The following is an 18,816-nucleotide window of genomic DNA, read 5'->3' as shown; positions in this document are numbered from 1 at the left end:
CATGAATTGACAGATGAAGCTCAGAGTAGCAAATGAGTTGGCAACTTTTAATTAACCGTTACAACTGATGTGGGCAGGATTTCCTGCTACACACATTAGATTTTTTTTTTTGTCATCCTTAATCACAAGTTGCTCATCCTGGAATACACTCAGTCATGTAAATTTTCGTGATTTTCCTGTTTCAACATAGGAAGTGCTGTTAATTCTCTGATTAGAGTGTGTTGTGAGCAGGGAAAGCACTCAAATGTGCAGTCGACACTATGAAAGCACTACAGTAGACCACACGAACGCTCATGACATGAAACGGATACGTTTAATTTATTATACAAAGTAACATTCACAAGTTAGGGGAGCTCGTTCACATGATCGTGAGAAATGGTCCGTCAAACAAGTTAGAAAGGAAGCGAAAACCATAGAAACAAAGAAGTATAAAATGTGAAGACAAAGATGAATAGACTCCTCTAAATGGCTTAATCAAACATGTCCAAATAATTCACAAAAACCAGGCTTCCACTAAAAAAAATAATTAAAACTGGTTCTACAAAAAGGAGGAACTGGTCTTGTTAATGGAACGCTCAAGTCATGTCTCTTTCTTCATTCTTCTTCTAATAATAATAATAATAATAATAATGTCTTTTACATGAATGCATGTAGTGGCATTTAATAATCTGAAACTAAACATTAATAATGTACTGGGTTCTTCCATTTATTTGGAGGTTTTCGTTTTTCTTATCATCTTTTCAATGTACACAAGGGTCAATCTCAGCCCGATTAGCGACATCTCATGAATCTCTACTGTCAAGTAACTTAGCTGCTCAGTGGCCATGTTACCCATTTCAGCACAACTCCCCATCACTCTGATAAGAAAAAAAGAGTCCATGTACATTTCTGAAGTTTAAAATTTATATTATGTACAATTGTACACACAAAGGAATCATCTTTCTGCTAAAAAACTGAAATGAAATAAGAAAAAGAGTCAGCCATCCATGTTGTACATGAGAATGCAAGTAAGCAATTGTAAATAAGCAATAAATAGTGTTTTGACTCTCACTCTGTCATATCACACGTTAATACTTACAAAGGTTAGAGTCTGACTTTTAGTTAATCTCTTCTCTTTAATTCAAATGTCATTAGATGTTGAGGATCATAACCCACTCATGTTTTATAGCATTAGTGGGTTTTTTTCCTTTATGAAGCTGAACGTATAATGGCCATCTGGGAACTGACGAGTTGGACAGCAGGTGTGTTTTAAAGGTCAAATAAAGCCAATTAAAAGGCTTTAATGAAACAATTAGTGCCTCTTTGAGAGGCCAATTTTTAAAGATTCTCTCAACCAGCAGCAACTAGTTAACATTTACATTTGGATTTGAAAGAAGTGTTTGCTTCTTTCAAACTGCAGCTAAAATAACACTGATCAGACAAAACCCACTGATGACTGTGTGCCGTTTACGCCTTTCCCCTCACATTACACAATGTGCATTACTCAACACAGGACTCTGTGCACTGTCGAGTTGTCTCAGCGGGGATTGCATTATGTGTAGGCGTGAAAGCTGTAGGTTGTTCACTAAAAATAGAAATGATTAGTGATACCCAAACCAAACTCCACAGGAGAACTTGAGAATATAAGACAGTAAATACACAGCACATTTATGAGACAAAAGCAGTTTGAGTCTGAGCGCAGTCAAAGGAGGCACTAGGATAGTAGATAAGAGCAGATTCCAAAAAGATATCCCAGATCCCAGGAGAAACAAGACAATATGAGAAAAGGAATAAGAAACTGAGGGTAGGCTTTGAGGGGAGGAGAGAAAAAAAAAAGACAAAGCAAAACTTCACAGCTGAGACCTCTTGAGAGGGTATAAAATCCTTGATCAAAAACTCAGTCTTGGTGTAGAAACACACTAGGATGTTGAAAACAGAAAGGTTGCAAAAGGGCTTGGGAGTGGCCTCTGAAAGTGGTACAGCTTTTTTCCTCCCAGTCAAAACGTTCGAGTCCGTTCTCACGCCACATTCACATGATGCCATTGGTGAGGTACTGGAAGCCGTCGTACAGCTTGGTGGTGATGGAGCGCATGGAGCCGTCTACCATCTGCTCCACCAACACCTGCAGCTGCTCCTCAGTCAGGCTCATGTGAAATCGCTCCTTCAGGTTACGGATGGTGCTGGAGCCGTGAAAGCAGGGCAGCTGGGAACCTGCAGAGCAATCACAAACACCAAGCGTGAGTTACTAGAGAAGAATTTGGTCATGCTAATCAAAAGAAATAAATGCTACTAAAATATCCCTTAGCAAAACAAACTCCAAAAGCTCGTATAGCACTGCTTAGGGATAAGACACTACCTTGCTGCATAATCTCCACTATCTGGATGACTTTCTCCATATGCTTGCGTGCAGCGATGAGACCCTGAAGCATGAGCATCTTGTAATAGTTGAACATGTCTCCATCCTGACCACCCATGACCTAAAAGATAACCACGGTTTACAAATCTGAACAAAAAGCTTGTGTGGTAGTCTTCATACCTTTCAAAATATTTCCTGCCATAAATAAATAAATAAATAAATAAATAAATAAATAAGTGTCCTTACATCTACAAACTCATTGGTCAGTTTGAAGGCAGAAGTTTCAAAGCCGAGGTTTCTCGGAGAGCTTGACAAAATGAAGCCAAAGTCGATGTGAATAATATGACCCTCGGAGTCGAGCAGAATGTTTCCGTTGTGCCTGCAAAGCAGAAGATTATAAAAACACAACCTCCAACAAGCACTGTACATTATAAAGAGACTCTCGGGTTTAATCATAATAACCCACTTGTACACAAACTGCACAGTATGGGGTTCATTAATAATTGTAATATTTCTCTTATGTGGTCACAGAAGGCTGAAACATGCACAGTTTCTTTATATAAATCTTTCTCAAAAGCACTGTACGGACGCGACTAGTTTTCTAAACGTAGTCCGAGTTACAAATCTCATCAACCGAAGTCTGTGATTCCATGTACCGATTCAGACGGGACTAACGTGTTTATTACTGAGGTGGGAGTGTCTGTTTTATACATCTGGCCATTGCAGAAGATCTGCATGCTCTGGATGTGTGCACAAGTACTTTTATATTTCAAAAGTAAAATTTCTTAACTTATTGATTTAATTTAAAGTATTAAAATTAGTTATTTAAGAAAAAACTTACTAAAATAAACTTCACATATTTTATAGAACTGGCTGCTTATAACAAACCCGGCGAAATAAAGACGTGATTACTTGTATAATTAAACATTATATAATTGAGTGCAGAAATGAAGATGAGGAATCACCTGACACTGATTTACATGATTTGGCTCTTCTTGTTGATTGATTGATTGATTGATTGATTTATTTATTTCTGCACCGGGTGGTAAAAACATGTACATCCATACTGAACTGCACACAGCAAAACATGAAAACGTGTGTAAGAGCTTCTACGGTAGATCATGTTGGCCAAAACACACAAGGAAAAACGCTGTGGGGAAAAATATCAGCAGACATTCGCATTCGGACGGGATTATATTTCTCAGAGGATCACATGGTTAGCCGAAAATCAGCAGGTAATTCGCTCTGGAATTTTTACAGAGGTTGTGTGAGAAAAACAGACTTGCCAGATTCAGACAGGACTAATATCAGCAAGTACTTCTGTGAAACGCAAATTTCTGTGACGTCCCCATGGAAAACTATTCACATCAGAGTAGTGCTGAAGACTTCGTCTCAGTGACTGGTTTGATAAATCGTCCCACTTCCACGCAAACAAAAGTAATAGATAATTATTGAATATTTCACTTTTGCAATCCTAACTCAGCCACTGCGTACATGCAGTGTTTGTGTTCAACAGGCCTCTCAGAATTACTCATAAGAATCATGCTGAAAACATGACAAATTTCTCACACTTTAGAGTACGTCCTGGGACTTGCATTAAACATCAGCCATGAGTAGGATCAACATTTAAGAATGAAATTCCACTTGCGTTTTACGACAGCAACGTGCCATAAATGTACTCTGCCTAGAAATACATTTTATACTTACTTTGTGTTAATATTAGGGTTTAAAAAAACAAACAAACAAAAAAAAACAACCCACGAGACACGTGAATTCAGCCAACCACATTTTTTCGAACTGTAGCTCATGCTGAGTCACGGAGCAGTGTAACACACTCTGAGGAAAGCGCTAACTGCCCCCTGCATGCATGAGCTCAGACACCCATGATTGGCTAATGTCTCTGTGACCGAGATATATATATATATATATATATATATATATGAGAGAGAGAGAGAGTGTGAGAGAGAATACCACCCCTCCCACCCATACAGTATGGCTAATTTAGTGCTCTTGGAGTCCCGGTGTCACAGATGGCTGTGACATCTTCAGGATTTGAACCTATTCGTTTTAATATAATTCTTACAAGTTAATAATATTAATGTGCATGTTAATATTACTAACCGCATACAATTATATATATGTTTTTGTTGTCTAATGAAGATGTTTACAGGAGCGATTACATATTGAGGTAAAAAATAAAGTTCTAAAGAACAAAACTGTCATTCCTAATAATTCTCCTCCTTACATTTCTACGTTTATTTAGACAAAGAAACTAAAAGGGATTTGACCAATATTTGTGTGTGTGTGTGTGTGTGAGTGAGTGTGTGAGAGAGAGAGAGAGACAGTAGGAGAGAGATTCTTCCTGTTGTTTATACACATTATCTGTAAAAAAAAAAAAAAAAATTTCTGATTCACATATGCTCATTTATTTTCTTGACACACTTTAGTTTTCTTCATTTTAGGCTCCATCAATTGCTATAATGAACCCTGGATTTTTTTTAATTTTTTTATTTCCTCGCAAAAAGTAGGGCAATAACTGTAAGCTCTTATTATAAAATGATGTACCATACAAGATATGAGGTAATTTCTATCTAAACTAAAACTGATTCATTATCATTTGTGCATTAGAAAGCATGTTTCAGGTGCTGTAATGAACAAGTCTGACTTTTTATTCTCTTGTTTTGATTTGAACTTGTTAAAATATTGCAGAGGCTGCTCACCAGGACACAGAATGCGTTCACTAACGTGCGGTTTTATATTACACGGCTTATTCCACAATGTGATAAAATGACTGCATTGGTCTGCAATAAACTCCTACTCAAATCTCCTACTTTAATTTGACTAAATATTAAATTTATTTATTTTTACTTTAATTCCTGTCACTCCTAATAATGGAATGGGAGAGTGCTTGACTCACCTGTCCTTAACCTGCAGCAGGTAGCAGATGAGACAGTATCCTGCACAACTCTGTACAAAGTTGCGCTGTGCCGTGAGGAAGGCCTCTGTAGTGTAGTTGCCATGTTCCTGCAAGAAGTAGTCGAGCAGTGAGAGCTGACTCTGCTTCTTCACTTGATGAATGGAGACAGCATTGACCACTGGCTCAATCATGCCACTGTCCGAGGAGATGACCAGGATCTTATAGGGCTTAATCCACAGAGGCACACGCTCCTGCTCCCAGATCGCCTATAACCACAGAAATTGGAGATGATGATGAACAAATAAACAAGTTTATCAGCCTTGTAAATAACGAAATATAAATCTATTTAATGTCAACTAAAGCCTAATTCACTCTACACGATTTGAAGCCCGATTTGCAAGTCACAGAGCTCGCCGACAAAAACCCTTTTAATCGGAAGCAAACTGGCGAGCAATTGGCACTTGCCGATCGGTATGTGTGAAGTACTCAACAACACATCGCTGAGGCATCGGCGACGCCACACAGATATTTGGCATGTTAAATATCTGTAGTTGTCAGGCGACTCCACATCCTTTGGTGTGAAGTGTCGTGACTGACTGTGCTTGTGGCAACGAGCTACAGCCAATGAGAGAGCAAGGCATGGGGTAAGGTCACCATGAGGAAGGGAAACTGCAAAACCTATGGCAGAATCATAAAGGGGAGAAGCAGTACAACATTTTAACACAATCCCTGCTGCCCTTTCTTTGTCTTTTCTTCAGCACAAAGCATCGTGCAAACAGCTCGCACCGCTCGTTTCTCTCCTACGTCCATCTTCAAATAAACATCTTCTGTTTCAGCGTGGTTTTCGCATCATATGTCCGTGCCACTTCTTGCGTGCGTTTTCGTGACAAAACATGTCTCTATCTGACACCAGACAGAGTCGTCGGGTGACAGAGTCATTGTCAGATCATGTAGTGTGTGTGACCCCCTGTCACCGAGCGATCACGAAGTGTGAACACCACAACGACTTCACGATTCCCGATTACAAGACAGCAAGTCGTGTAGTGTGAACTTGGCTTAATTGTACTAACATACTAATAAAGCTGCAAAGATCATATTCTGAAAAACACTGAAAATCATAGCTGAATGTCCTCAAAATAAATAAATAAATAAATAAATAAATAAATAAAAGCAGGATAAAAACCTGTAGTTGCTTCAACACTTGGAAGGCAAGGAGCTCCTGTCTTAGATCATCACCACATTTCACTATGACTGAGAGGAGACGCCAGTTAGGCAGATGCCCGTATGGAGAGCCCTCCCGGATTCGTCTGTTTAACAGTAGGAGAGAAAAAAAAAAAGATCAACAAGTCATTTCAAATAATTGAATAAACAAAAGTGAAAAGAAAAAAACAAAAACAAACACTGTGTGAAGTGATTTACTCTACTTACCTAACCTTCTCCTGCCAGGGCTCTTTTAAAGCCACTGCTGAGGGATCCTCTGGATCCTTCTTAAATGTGGTTGGTGTATGGGCAAGCTGCTCAGAGAGGCGTCGCCTAAATAAATGAACATATACCCAAATTAGGAGACAGACAATGACCCAAGTTTAAAATCTTACTCACACACCAATTAATGCGTTTACCCAGTCCGAAACAAAGTACTAGCTATTTGGTTTGGTTTAATCACACTGCATGTAATTAACCCTTAAATGCATACACGTTTCGCCAATCATTATTACATATTTGGGTCATTAGCGACCCGGAGTTTATATCAATGCGGCTGGATCTCTAAACTGCCCCAATAGTATAAAACGGTCCTAATATAAAAATTATGAAATAATAAGCATATACAGCATATTTCATTATATTTTGAAATTTTATTTGTCATTAAACAAATGCAAATTAAAAAAATAATAAAAATACACCATTAAAATTACACACTTGTAATTCATGCGCTAAAATAATTAAAGTATTTTAGCATTTTTATTTAATTGTTTCAGTCACCATAACAAAATTTTATATTTTCATAAATAATTTTCATGGCTAAAAACAATACTATCAAGTAATAATATATGATGTGGCAAATGTGGCACCTTCTGCGCTTCACCCCAGTAAATTCAGCATCTGGCTCAGACTCGGGATCCGGATCATTGGATACGTTACTCTCAATAGGTTACTACCGTGCTCATAATCATCAGTATCAATAGTTTGTTCGCTGACAGTTTCATCATCAGATCCACCATCAAATGACACTATTTTATTAGAAACTTGTTCTGCAGTAAATCGCTAAGCCATGTCAAGTTCTGTAACGTTTCTTTTATGTCTGGGGTCATTATGATTAAAGCATTACATCGTCATTGTTTACCAAACATTCCCACCTTGAGGAATAAAAGTGAACTGCACTTATTGAGCTGTGATAAATTCAATATTGCTGTGCAGAAAAATACACTTACACTATTACATATCTCAGGCCAGTAGCAACCCTATAAACTTTTCACAAATAATTAATTATAAAACAGATTTTATTTGACAATTTATTTATATATATATTGTTAAATTGTTGATGGATTGAGGAATACTAAGAAGGTGGAGGTGTAATGTGAAAAAATTAACGGGGCAGAGGGTACTGGATGACGTCCTGGGTCGCTAACAACCTGAGGTACGTGTTTAAGGGTTAAACAAAATGAAAGCAAAAAGATAAGCAAACTCTCCATAGGTGCACGGCAAAATGACGAAATCACCCTGAGCACGGAGAACACAGAACTGGCACTAAATAAAAGATTTGCTGATTAGTTAAATAACTCATTTAAAACATTTTTGTGCATCACATCCAGCATTCATTTTCTCTTTTTTGTTGATTACAGAAAAAAAAGTACACATTTCTACAGCACTACAGCTCTGCCCTGTGGCTCCATTTGAACCTAGCAGCTCAGTTTATCAGCTTGAACGATCTACAGCGACTGTCGCCAATGACCCATAATAAAAGGTTCAAATCGCATTCTCGGTGTAATCAAACGGTAGCTACAGTTCACTTGGAAGCGTTTTGGAATGGTTTGGTCCGCACCCGATTTTTCTCACTTGCCCAAATGAACCGCACCTGAAGGGTAAACACCACGGGTCTCATTTATCAAAGCATGTGTAAAACAAGTAGTACATTTGTACACAACACCCACCCATACCATATGCACACAAGACAAGGAGTATTTACTACACGTGCCAAAGTACAGTTGTAAGCAATGGCCATTGATAAATCCCAACATTCTAAATGGATGTCCCGTGCACTGCCACACTCATTTGCATAAAGAAACGCCCTCAAATCACCATATATGGTAAACAACTTCCCTGTAAAAACACAGCAGCCTCCTCGCGGTGTGGTTTGCATCAGAACATGGCAAAAGGTCGAAGAAAACGAACTTCACCAACAAAGATGTAAACATACTGTCGCATAAAGTAAAGCAAAAATGGTTTACTTGGCACTTTTACAAGTATTTTGTCTAATAAATAAAGAAATAAATGCAAATAAGTATGTGTGCGCATTAAATTCCCCAGTTACTTTTACAAACTCTGTGATGGCATGAAAATTCGCCATTTTAATTGCCTTTTCTGCTGCTGATTTAGGAAATGTAATGAATTACAGTGTGAGAGATATGAACGAAGGTAAGACGTGTCATTATTCAACTGGTAGTTGGTTGGGAAATGCCAGTACCGTCTCCAATTTTCTCTTTGAAACGTACTCGTTGCTAAAAGCACTAGGATACACATAGACTAAAAGCACACTGTTCAAACAGAATCAACCAATGATCGACTCCTCACTCTCAGTATAGCGTTTCCAGTGGTGCTGAAAACACATTCCCTCCACAAAGCTGTATGACCCAAATCTCCAAACAAGGCATAATCCCAATTGATTTTTTAAATGTTCCTTTCATATGATTATAGTTCACATCCCATCTGTTTAACCTGTCTGCATCTTGTGAGCACTGAAATGAGTAATTGCTTTCTCAATTATGCTGATATAATAGAAAGTACATGGTATAGAAGCTCTGCATACTCAGTTTACCTGCTATTACACTTTTCTACCACAAGGGGTTCTTGCAGAACAATGGTCAGGAGTGTGCAGAAATATACGCATGTACTAACGCATAAGCGAAACTTGATAAATCCCACTCAGTGCATATAAAAACGTGCACACACGGTCTACACACAAAACTATGCACACAGACAGTTGATAAATGAGGCACCGGGTATTGATTCAAATGCTGCATACGTGAAAAGATCCATAGATGTTATTGCAAGTCTAACTAAATGTATCGAGGTGTACCTGATATCTCCAGCAGCAATAAAAATCGGCTCTTTGCTTTCCTGGCTGGTGATGCTATCGACGGAGAACTGGGAGATGTTGTCACAGCTGTTAGTGTGGATCTCAGGCAGCTAAAGAAGAATGAGGGATAGATTCATTTACAGAAGGACAAGAGAAACTATTTGTTGATAAAAAATCAGAGCAGCTGTGTCATTGTACCTCAACCTGGAGCTCTCCAATATCATCCACAGACCAGGCCTCATCATCGTTGTCATAGTTGGGAACGGTAGAGAAGCTGCTGGCACGCTGCTCGGCTGTGATACCGCAGTCTGGGAGATTCTCCACGGACCGTGTGCTGCGGATTCGTGTTTCTGGAATCCTCACCGGTACACTGGACGTCTCAAAGTTCTCACACTCCAGAACTTCCACGTAGATTAGGTAGGGTGCCTGAAAACGGCGGAAAATTAAAAATGGCTAAATTTTTAGCACTCGTGTAGATTAATTGAACTATTTTTAAGTAATGGTCACCTTGTCTTTTGAGTTGAGTACGACAGCCTGTGTGTGAGGAACTCGCACCACATGGTGGTCGAACGCCGCAGTGGGCAGCCACACACGTGCTGGCAGTTTGTGGTTAAGCAGTGAGAGCTCAGAGATGAGTCTCTGTGTCTTCTGCTCCTTGGTGGGCAGAGTGGCCAGTCTTTTCCCAATGCCCATCAGAGACTTAATGAACTCACGCTGAGGAGTCAGACGTACAGGCTGACAGGAGGACAGCAGAACGCCAAAAAACATGTCAGGAAAGAGGAGAAAGCAAACAGAAAGACTGAAATTTGAGCACACACATTTCACAAATACACCATCAGACCAAGTTCTACAAGCAGCGACTGTTACTGGTAACAGTGACAACTGAGACTGCAGTTACTACAAAACAAAAATGTGTAGAAGGCCAAACTGTACATGCATGAAATGATCATTGTGAAATCAAAGCAAAGTATGAGGGTATAAACAAATGAAGGGGAAAAAAAACAGGCACAAGAGTGCTTTTTAGCAACAGCTGACCATAGGGTGGCACAAGTGTGACATGAACTAACAACCCGAATGAGAGCATTACTGAGACGAAGAATGAGCCATTCCACAGCGGCATGTGTGGAGAAAGACTCGTCAAACTCCTCCATATGTGTTATCTACAATTACTTACTTACTATGGAGACATGGTATAAATTTGAGTACCATGCGCAAGAGGCTGTACCTAACCACAAATCATTTGCCTAGAGGGTGAAATCACTTTTTAACAAACGCTTAAACAAATAAAGGCGGGTGCGTCCCACTTAACCAAGTTATAAAGAACAATAGAGTGCTGATGATTGCATGGTGATTCATTTACCATAATAACAGACAATATCTCACAGTAATAGCTTCATAGAAGTAATTTGCTGTTTGAATAACAAGAGAAGCAGAGTTTATTTACCTAGAGAACCCCACAAACAACTCATTAAATGTAGGCAGATCTATTCAAAGAAGCATTCTATGCAAAATCCATAAGGAAATAAATGCCAAGTTACCAGATACAGAGGACCACCCAAAAAAACAAAACAAAACAAAACAAAAAACAAACAGTTGAGATAAAGAAAAAGAAAGACTCTGTTTCAGACCCAGCACTTTAGGAAGACATTATTCCCACAGTTATGGGTTTGGCATTGGACTGTATTATGCCTATTTCCAGCTGAAGTGCCTGAGGAAAGCAAACTGACTTTATGGTTACGGGAGCAAACATTCAATTATGGACTTTGTCTAGACTAAAGGCCTGTGCACACCAAACACACGTACCAAGAAAAAGGTCATGATGTGATTTTAATAAAAATATTTCTATAAATGCCTGCACATCTAGAGTGACACTGATGCATCTGGTTTTTGTCTGTGCTGACTTCATGTTGGTGAAACCCGAGAAAAGACTTCGTATTTGCATGACAGACTGGTCATGATATTAACCAGACAACACAGATGATACATGATGACTTGTGGCAGAGCTCAAAGAGTGGAATGCCAAATAGTGACTACAAAAATGCGTATCGACAGGTTGTGAGGTTTTATGGATTTACATTTAAGCTCCTATTAATTCTATTTAATTTGTTTACAAGCATACAGCCAAACACTGCTCAGCATTCATCGTCTCCTGGATCTCATCTATGCGATTTTTTAGGGTCGGTGCTAAAATAATCAGTAGGTTTTTGAACCTGCCGTCCGAGCTCCGGTATGAGCAGACGCTGCCGCCTTGTTTAGCTAATTGGATGAACCCAGAACTGCCATCTTTCCTTTTTCATGTGCTTCGTTTAGGATAAGGATAAACTTCACAGCAGCTGACAGATGGATAGTAGCGGTCAACCGATAACTGATAACTAAGTCGGGCGGTACCTGTCGATAAACGATTAAAATCAACCAATAGTTTTTAAAACCAATATTGACTGAAAACATAACACTCAAAGTAAAAAACTGATGAACTTTACTACTAAATTAAACAGACTGACTGAACCATGAAAATGGACTGTACTTTTTAAAATGAAATAAATATATAAAAATTCATACATATTAATAAATAATAAATATTTAAGTAATTAAAAGGATATACATCCAAACAAATAAAAATAGACATACAAATCAAAAACAAAACAAAACAAAAAAATTAGGGATGCACCGAAATTTTGGCCGCCGAAAATTTTTGGCTGAAAATGATGTTTTCGGGGTTTTGGCTGAAAGAGGAAAAAAAAAAGCAGAAAATATATGTCGCCCTGCCGCTCCCCTTAGTGCTCAGATTTCACTCGCGATCTAGCTGACGGTTATCACGGCGCTAAGGGCGATCATGTCAGTGGTTTGGAAATACTTCAAAATTTCTGATAAGGACATCAAATTTGCCATCTGCAGTGTTTGTTCAGCAGAAATTCTGTGTGAAAACATGACGTCCCATTCAATCTGCAGTGTACAGCAAAACAATAACAACAACAACAACAGAATAGAGGCCCTCTGCCATTCTGTGTTCTGCCTGTTGTTTTCATTAAAATTTTGTATTTGCAAGATGCTTGCTTAGAGCTGCTAAGTTCATTACTTGACTGCTGTTTTGCATATCAGAATAGTTAAGGTTACACTATTCGAATAATTGGATTAAAAAAAAAAATCCTGAATGAAGAATAATATTGTTTTTGTTTTGGTGTGTTAATTTCAATAAAAGTGTGATAACTTTATTAGTTTATAGTTTTTCAATTCAGATTCATTAAATTCGTGAAATTAATTAAAAAGTCTAATATTATTATTATACAAAAAGAAACATTTTAAAATGGGTTTTTTAAAAAAAAATTCTTCGTTTTCGGCCAAGTGCATCCTGAATTTTCGGTTTCGGCCCAAAATTTTCCTTTTTGTGCATCACTAAAAAGAAAATACAAATAAAAAATAATAAGAATAAATAAATAAAAATGCAGCTCAAATAACAAAACAAAAGTGGTCAGTAATATTTGTTTTTGTTTTTTTGCCTCTAGAGACCGCTCTCCTACCCTTCTCAGCCGCAATGGATGCAACCGGGAAAAAAAAACCATCGGTGTGGATTTCGCAGATAACCGACAGTTCCAGCAATTGATTATCAGTGCTGAATAATTGGCAAAGCTGATCAATCGGTTGACCTCTAATAGATAGATAATTAAATAATGTAATAAACTAATAATTTTTCACTTTTGTAAAATGTAGTTGCCCCGTGTTCGGTGTGAAAAGGCCTTAATGCTCCTTAAATGATATTTGTTCAATAATCAGCAAACTTGGCCTTTTATAGAGGACAAACTTTCACCAGAAAAGAGAAACCCTTCTTTAACTGTCCCATTACTTAAAACAATGGGTCACATAACAGGGGAAAAAAAGACAAAAGCTGCATTTACAAGCATGTCAACTCATAGCCATAATCACAAGTCTCACTGGACAAATGTCCTGCTTGTACAAAAATACAACAAAATAAATTGTCTTAATAATACAATGATCTCAGGATGGCATGCTTGCAAATTTTAAAAAGGCACACATGAAGGAATCTGGGAGTCCAACCCCAACTGCAAACAGAAAACAACCATCATCCCACAATGTACAGATAAAGATGCTATTAGACAGTGGTTGACTTACGGTACCAGCCTCTAACTCAAGACTGTCGGAGCTGGAGCTCATGTCCTGGGAAAAGGAGGGGGGGTTACGGTTCAAGAGCGGGGGAGTGGTGGAGGGGGTAAGAGCAAGACAAAACAAAACAAAAAAAACAAACAAAACAAAGCTCACGGTTATGTTTAAAGATACAACATCATGGATATGTCCATGGCCCAACAAGTCTGAAAGCGTCTGGGCCACACGTTTCTGTTTTTGCAGCCAGTGCTTAGGATAAATGAACACAGCACGAATATCTTAACCTCTCTTTCTGTCTGCCACTGAACAGATGTGCTCCCACAGCTGCAGTTCATTTACAAAGGCATACCATTAAAATAAAAACAAAACATCTGCCCTTTTTTTTCTTGAATGAACAGCAGAATTTCAAAGCTAACTCACTACACTACCAATTATATGGAAATGCAGCCTAAGAGAAAAACCTACTTTTTAAACAAAAATTATTTGCAGTCACCACAAAAAAACAAAAAACAGTTTCAGCAGACTGCTCTGTAGGTCACGTTCTGCGCCAACACAGTTGAATCACCAATGCTTCCTTTGAATAAGACTGATGTGTAATAAAATTGTAACGCTTTTGAAAAAATAAGTTTCGACTCATTAAACAAGAGAAAAGCTCACGACAAACAAAATTCCCTCTAGTTAAAGGCAATTTGACTTTCCAGACATATGATAAGGGTTTTTTATTTACATTAGCCTCTCATTCATCACTATTCTCTTATCATACCAAATAGTCATTTTACACAGTAGGCTAAGGTATAACACTTTAAAATGATAAATAGTACAAATAGTTATGAAAGTCTCTGTACATTGTGGGAAAATGACTTTTTAAGCGTTTTAATGTTGCCATGACACTTATTGCAATAACCAGAATCCTTATCACTTCTCAGCCAATCAGGAACGTGGAGAACCAATCGATCAGTCCGGACTTTATGAAATTGTGCATTGAAAATGAAAATGGAAAAAACAAACAAAACAAAAACAAACAAACCCTGAAGTGGAAAGAACAAAGCTGACACATTACTAAAAGTCCAGGATATATTATCCTAAGAACACACAAACTGATCATCTGATCCTTCACATGATACTGGCCGTGAGCTGTCCAACACAGGATGGAAAAAATGCTGAGACCCAAATGAGCACAAAATTACAGAGAAGGCTTTTTTGCCGAGTGTTGCTTTCAGCTTGTTTACAAAAAAGCATGTGTCTCATTGCTTAGGCAGCGGCTGTGATCCATCAGAGACAAAGAGACGAGTCCAAACTCCTCTAGATTAGACCGTAATCTCTGCTCATGGAGCCACCATTAGCCTGGACATTTGTGGTCGACATGCTGCCACAGCCATGCTGTGTTTGTCTCTTCTGATAACGCTCCTACATGAGATCTCTCGCTCATCCTGCACCCAAAGCCTGGCACACTGACTTCTGGCCTAGATTAGGGCTTGAACTTTCTGAATAGCAGACTATTTAGCCAATCATAAGCAAGCTTACAGCAAAGGCAGGTGGAGCCAGAGTGTGTTTGGTAAAGCAAAACCGTGACAGTGGCTGTTGCTACTCCGAAACAAACCAGGATCAAACTGCAGTTCAAATGAAAATATCTTGTGGCAGAGAAGTGAATCTGGTCATTATGTAAGGCATAACACACAATAGACCGTGCGGTCATACGAAGGTAACGCACGTCAGGGGCGTGTGATCTGGCAGGTGCACAAGCGCCATCCATGAAGTGCATTATTTTCATACAACAGCACGGTCCGTCATGTGTTATTCTACTTATACAACAGTGATTTGGTAGAAAACTAATTATTACAATGTTTAATGATGTAATAAACGGCACATCATGTATATTAACAGTTAGTAGTAAGATTTAATGCTGTGGAACATCCGAGAGACAAGTTGGTTCATGTTCTCTCTCTCTCAAAACATAGCCTGCCATTTTACTAGGAAACTGGAAGTGTACACTTTCCTGAGCTGGGAAACTTACAACTGAGACTCCTTCCGTAAACGTTTAATAAATGTCTCATCAAAAATGATAGGTTTTACTTTGTTAAACAACAACACTTTTTAAAGCTTTTTATTATTAATGTTTGATTATGTGGAGCATCTGCTGTACAAGTCCCTATGTATGAATTGTTACTATAGAAACTACGGTGTCTTACGTACAGTAAGAACGCGTTAATATTAACTTATTGTTCGTGTTATTGCCAGAACTACTTTGAGCTGTTCTTTTATAAGAAATTTATACACACCTTATGACCAACCAGATTCAAGAATACGACCGCACGGCGGTTCACCAAGATCATGCCCTACCTGAAAGCCTGAGATTTTCTGAATTACTAAAACACTTCAGCGGCACAAAGCAATGCTTGAGCTCTATTAAATTGTATATAACTATTCCTTACACTAAAATCGTAACTAAATTTTACCTGCACAGGGTATCACCAGAGGACTGTACCATGAATGGTTTAGTGACTAGCCAGGTAAGTTTCAGTTAAGTTTGTGTCAACCCTGAGTTTTAGGTACCAAGAAAGTGGTTCAGCTTTTACTATGGCTCCACGACTAACCTGCTCCAGGGCAGGTTATGTTTTGGGTAAGAGAACTCAAACCCAACGTGGACCAATCAGCTGTGAGCAAAGTGACATACAGTATAAGTGACGCAACTAATTCAATATCTCAGAGCAAACTGTAAGACGAGTACTTCGCATAGAAAGAGTTTTTAGGGATAGACAAAATCCCCTGGCTTGCTCTGATGCTTACTTCCATGAAAGATATCGATTTTCCACGGATAGAATCTCATCTCAGATCTCTTCTGGAGCCACACATTAAAAATCTGACAGGCCGAAGCCACGCTCTTACTGTAGTGCAAACTGCATGTATTGCTTTGCGCTTCATTGCGAGTGGTACATATGTACATGCAGTGGCATTGTTCCTGTCTTAATATATTTACAAATTGATTATATATATATATTTAAAAATATTTAATTAAATAAATTTACATTTATATTAAATGAAATTACATGAAATATGTTGGGGTTATTAGTTTTCAATCCAATTATTCTCACTGTGAGCCTATAAAAGTAATCAGCAATGATCCAGCAGTAACGTTCCCAAGCTTTGGCAGTCACAACAGTGTAGCTTTTTGCAGCTAATGTCGGTTTAAAATTATCATATTTCCACATCATAATTTCTTGCTTTTCAGCCGAAAGTATGTTGGTTTTTTCCATGTTGAACGCTATTGGTTGTTCGGTGCTGACGTCACGCTTTTATGTGCATGAGCTCGTGGACTAATCAAAGTTTAAGGATCAAAGCCTGAGTTGACAGATGAAGTTCATAACCATGACCATAACCATGGTATTCAATGAAGCCTGATCGGATTGGTTTGGTCAACTCGAAACTAATCCCGTACTCCGGAGTTAGTTCAACTGCCTTCATAGTACAGAGCCCTGGACTGATGATTAGTATACACTAAAGCCTGACGTTCTGCTAGTTTTTCCTGCATTCGCTATCAAAATACTAGATTAAACAAGGATCCGATTAATCACAATGCCTCAAGCTGTGGTTATTTTTGTTGTTATCTCTGCAATACATGTCCATTCATGGGGCTCTAAATCTCCACAGGCTCAAAGCACAAACCTCCGTAACACTTTACTAGTCCTCATCCAAATCACCACAGCTGCGATCACGTGCGAGTAGTGAAATCAGTGTTGCTATGGCAACACAAACAGGCAAGTAAAAGAATAGAGCACCTTAACGTGAAAGGAAAAAGATCATGATTATGCCCACTGATTATGATGATTATAAAATGGCTGTGGGAGGCCACAAGATGTATTACAGAAAGAAAATCAGCCATGTTAGTTTCAATTCTCAATTCTGAATTCTATTAGAATAAAGCCAAAGGACAATGATTATAAGAATAGTGTGAATACGCCTATTTCAGGGATCTTCTAGTGTAACGCCAAACCCTTTGCATTTTTTTCTTACATACATGACGTGATCTAGGCGATTGTCTCCATATCCCAAAAAGCAATTCTTAATATAAATAAGCGACTATTTGAACATCAATGTTAGAAAAAAGACTAACAACAATAATAATAATAATAAAATAATTTAAATAATTAAAACACTGAGAGGAGTGTGTCACATATTGACCTCTACATCTGAGGATGCAAGGCTATTAATTAAGCAGTGACATTTTTAAGCGATTTTCAATTAGTGTGTGTCTGATTCCTTCATTTGGATAGCCACACACTCATTAAAACTGATGCTGTGAGCAGCCACACACACACAATTTAAATTCTTCTTTGAACACAAAGTTATTTCATGCAGCAGTGTCACCCACTCACAGATTCAGACTGCTCACCTCATCCTGACTGCATTCCACTTTTGGGTTGCTGGCTGTCCTTTTCAGGTTGCTGCTGAGGCTGATGCTGGCGGTGGCATCTGATTTGGAGCGCTGATGAGTGCGCTTTGAGGGCGAGAGGCTGTGCTCACTTGCGTTTGGGCCAAGGATGTGGTTCTGCTGCTGCTGCTGGTGGTGGAGTCGAGCCCGCTGACTGGTCGGCTTCAGCTCGTCGGACAGGATAAGTCTGCGCAGCTTGGTGCCGCGCGAGTGCCTCTGCGTGGAAATGTGCATATCAGAGGAATACGCGCCGAGCAGCCACGCACACTGCAGCGAGAAGCCGATGCTCTGGCGGCAGCGGTGCACCACATATGGCTTAATGGCGTCACCCACATCCTCGTCCATGTGGATGTACATGTTGAGCAGCTGGGGCAGGTAGAAGTCCACATCTTCGTCTCGGAAACTGAAGAGCCGATTGCCGATGTAGGCCTGCACGCCGGGCTCTTTCGAGTTGTACAGGTATGAGATGGCCATGGAAATGTCAAACAGCTTGGACTCGAACAGGCGCAGAAGCCAGGACTGCTTGGACGAGTTGTTCTTGTGGCGCCGGCGCGCGCTCTTCACTGTGGCCACTGATGGCACCTCCTCCTCCTCTGTGATCTTCGGAGGCTTGCCTGACCCTGTACCATCCCCGTTTAAGGGCTCCGTGTGTTCAGTTCCATTCACCAAGTGAGGCTCAGCAGTGGGCAGATCCGTCTCTCCATCAGTTTTGAGGAGCTTCA

At 39.1% G+C, this 18,816-nt stretch overlaps 1 protein-coding gene across 5 annotated transcripts in view; it reads right to left on the bottom strand.

The window, feature by feature from the left end:
• Positions 1-100: 100 nt before the first annotated feature.
• pi4kb (phosphatidylinositol 4-kinase, catalytic, beta) overlaps positions 101-18,816 on the bottom strand; it is a 26,090-nt gene continuing 7,374 nt past the window's right edge. For 2 of the 5 annotated variants that reach the window (XM_053634673.1, XM_053634682.1), the window contains 11 exons: positions 18,056-18,816; positions 13,675-13,719; positions 10,054-10,281; positions 9,745-9,972; positions 9,547-9,656; positions 6,681-6,785; positions 6,436-6,559; positions 5,253-5,518; positions 2,582-2,714; positions 2,336-2,456; positions 102-2,190 (listed from right to left, as the gene is read on the bottom strand). The exon at positions 18,056-18,816 is cut by the window's right edge and continues 293 nt beyond it. In XM_053634673.1, coding sequence (XP_053490648.1) covers positions 2,009-2,190; positions 2,336-2,456; positions 2,582-2,714; positions 5,253-5,518; positions 6,436-6,559; positions 6,681-6,785; positions 9,547-9,656; positions 9,745-9,972; positions 10,054-10,281; positions 13,675-13,719; positions 18,056-18,816 — 2,303 coding nt within the window. In that variant the 3' untranslated portion in view covers positions 102-2,008. Of the gene's footprint in view, positions 2,191-2,335; positions 2,457-2,581; positions 2,715-5,252; positions 5,519-6,435; positions 6,560-6,680; positions 6,786-9,546; positions 9,657-9,744; positions 9,973-10,053; positions 10,282-13,674; positions 13,720-17,328; positions 17,730-18,055 lie in introns of those variants that run through there. The other 3 variants (XM_053634666.1, XM_053634691.1, XM_053634699.1) reach the window with 3 other exon arrangements.

The sequence above is a fragment of the Ictalurus furcatus genome, chromosome 1, assembly GCF_023375685.1.
Source record: "Ictalurus furcatus strain D&B chromosome 1, Billie_1.0, whole genome shotgun sequence".
Classification (NCBI taxonomy): Eukaryota; Metazoa; Chordata; class Actinopteri; order Siluriformes; family Ictaluridae; genus Ictalurus; species Ictalurus furcatus.
This window is presented reverse-complemented; position numbering and strand designations above follow the sequence as displayed.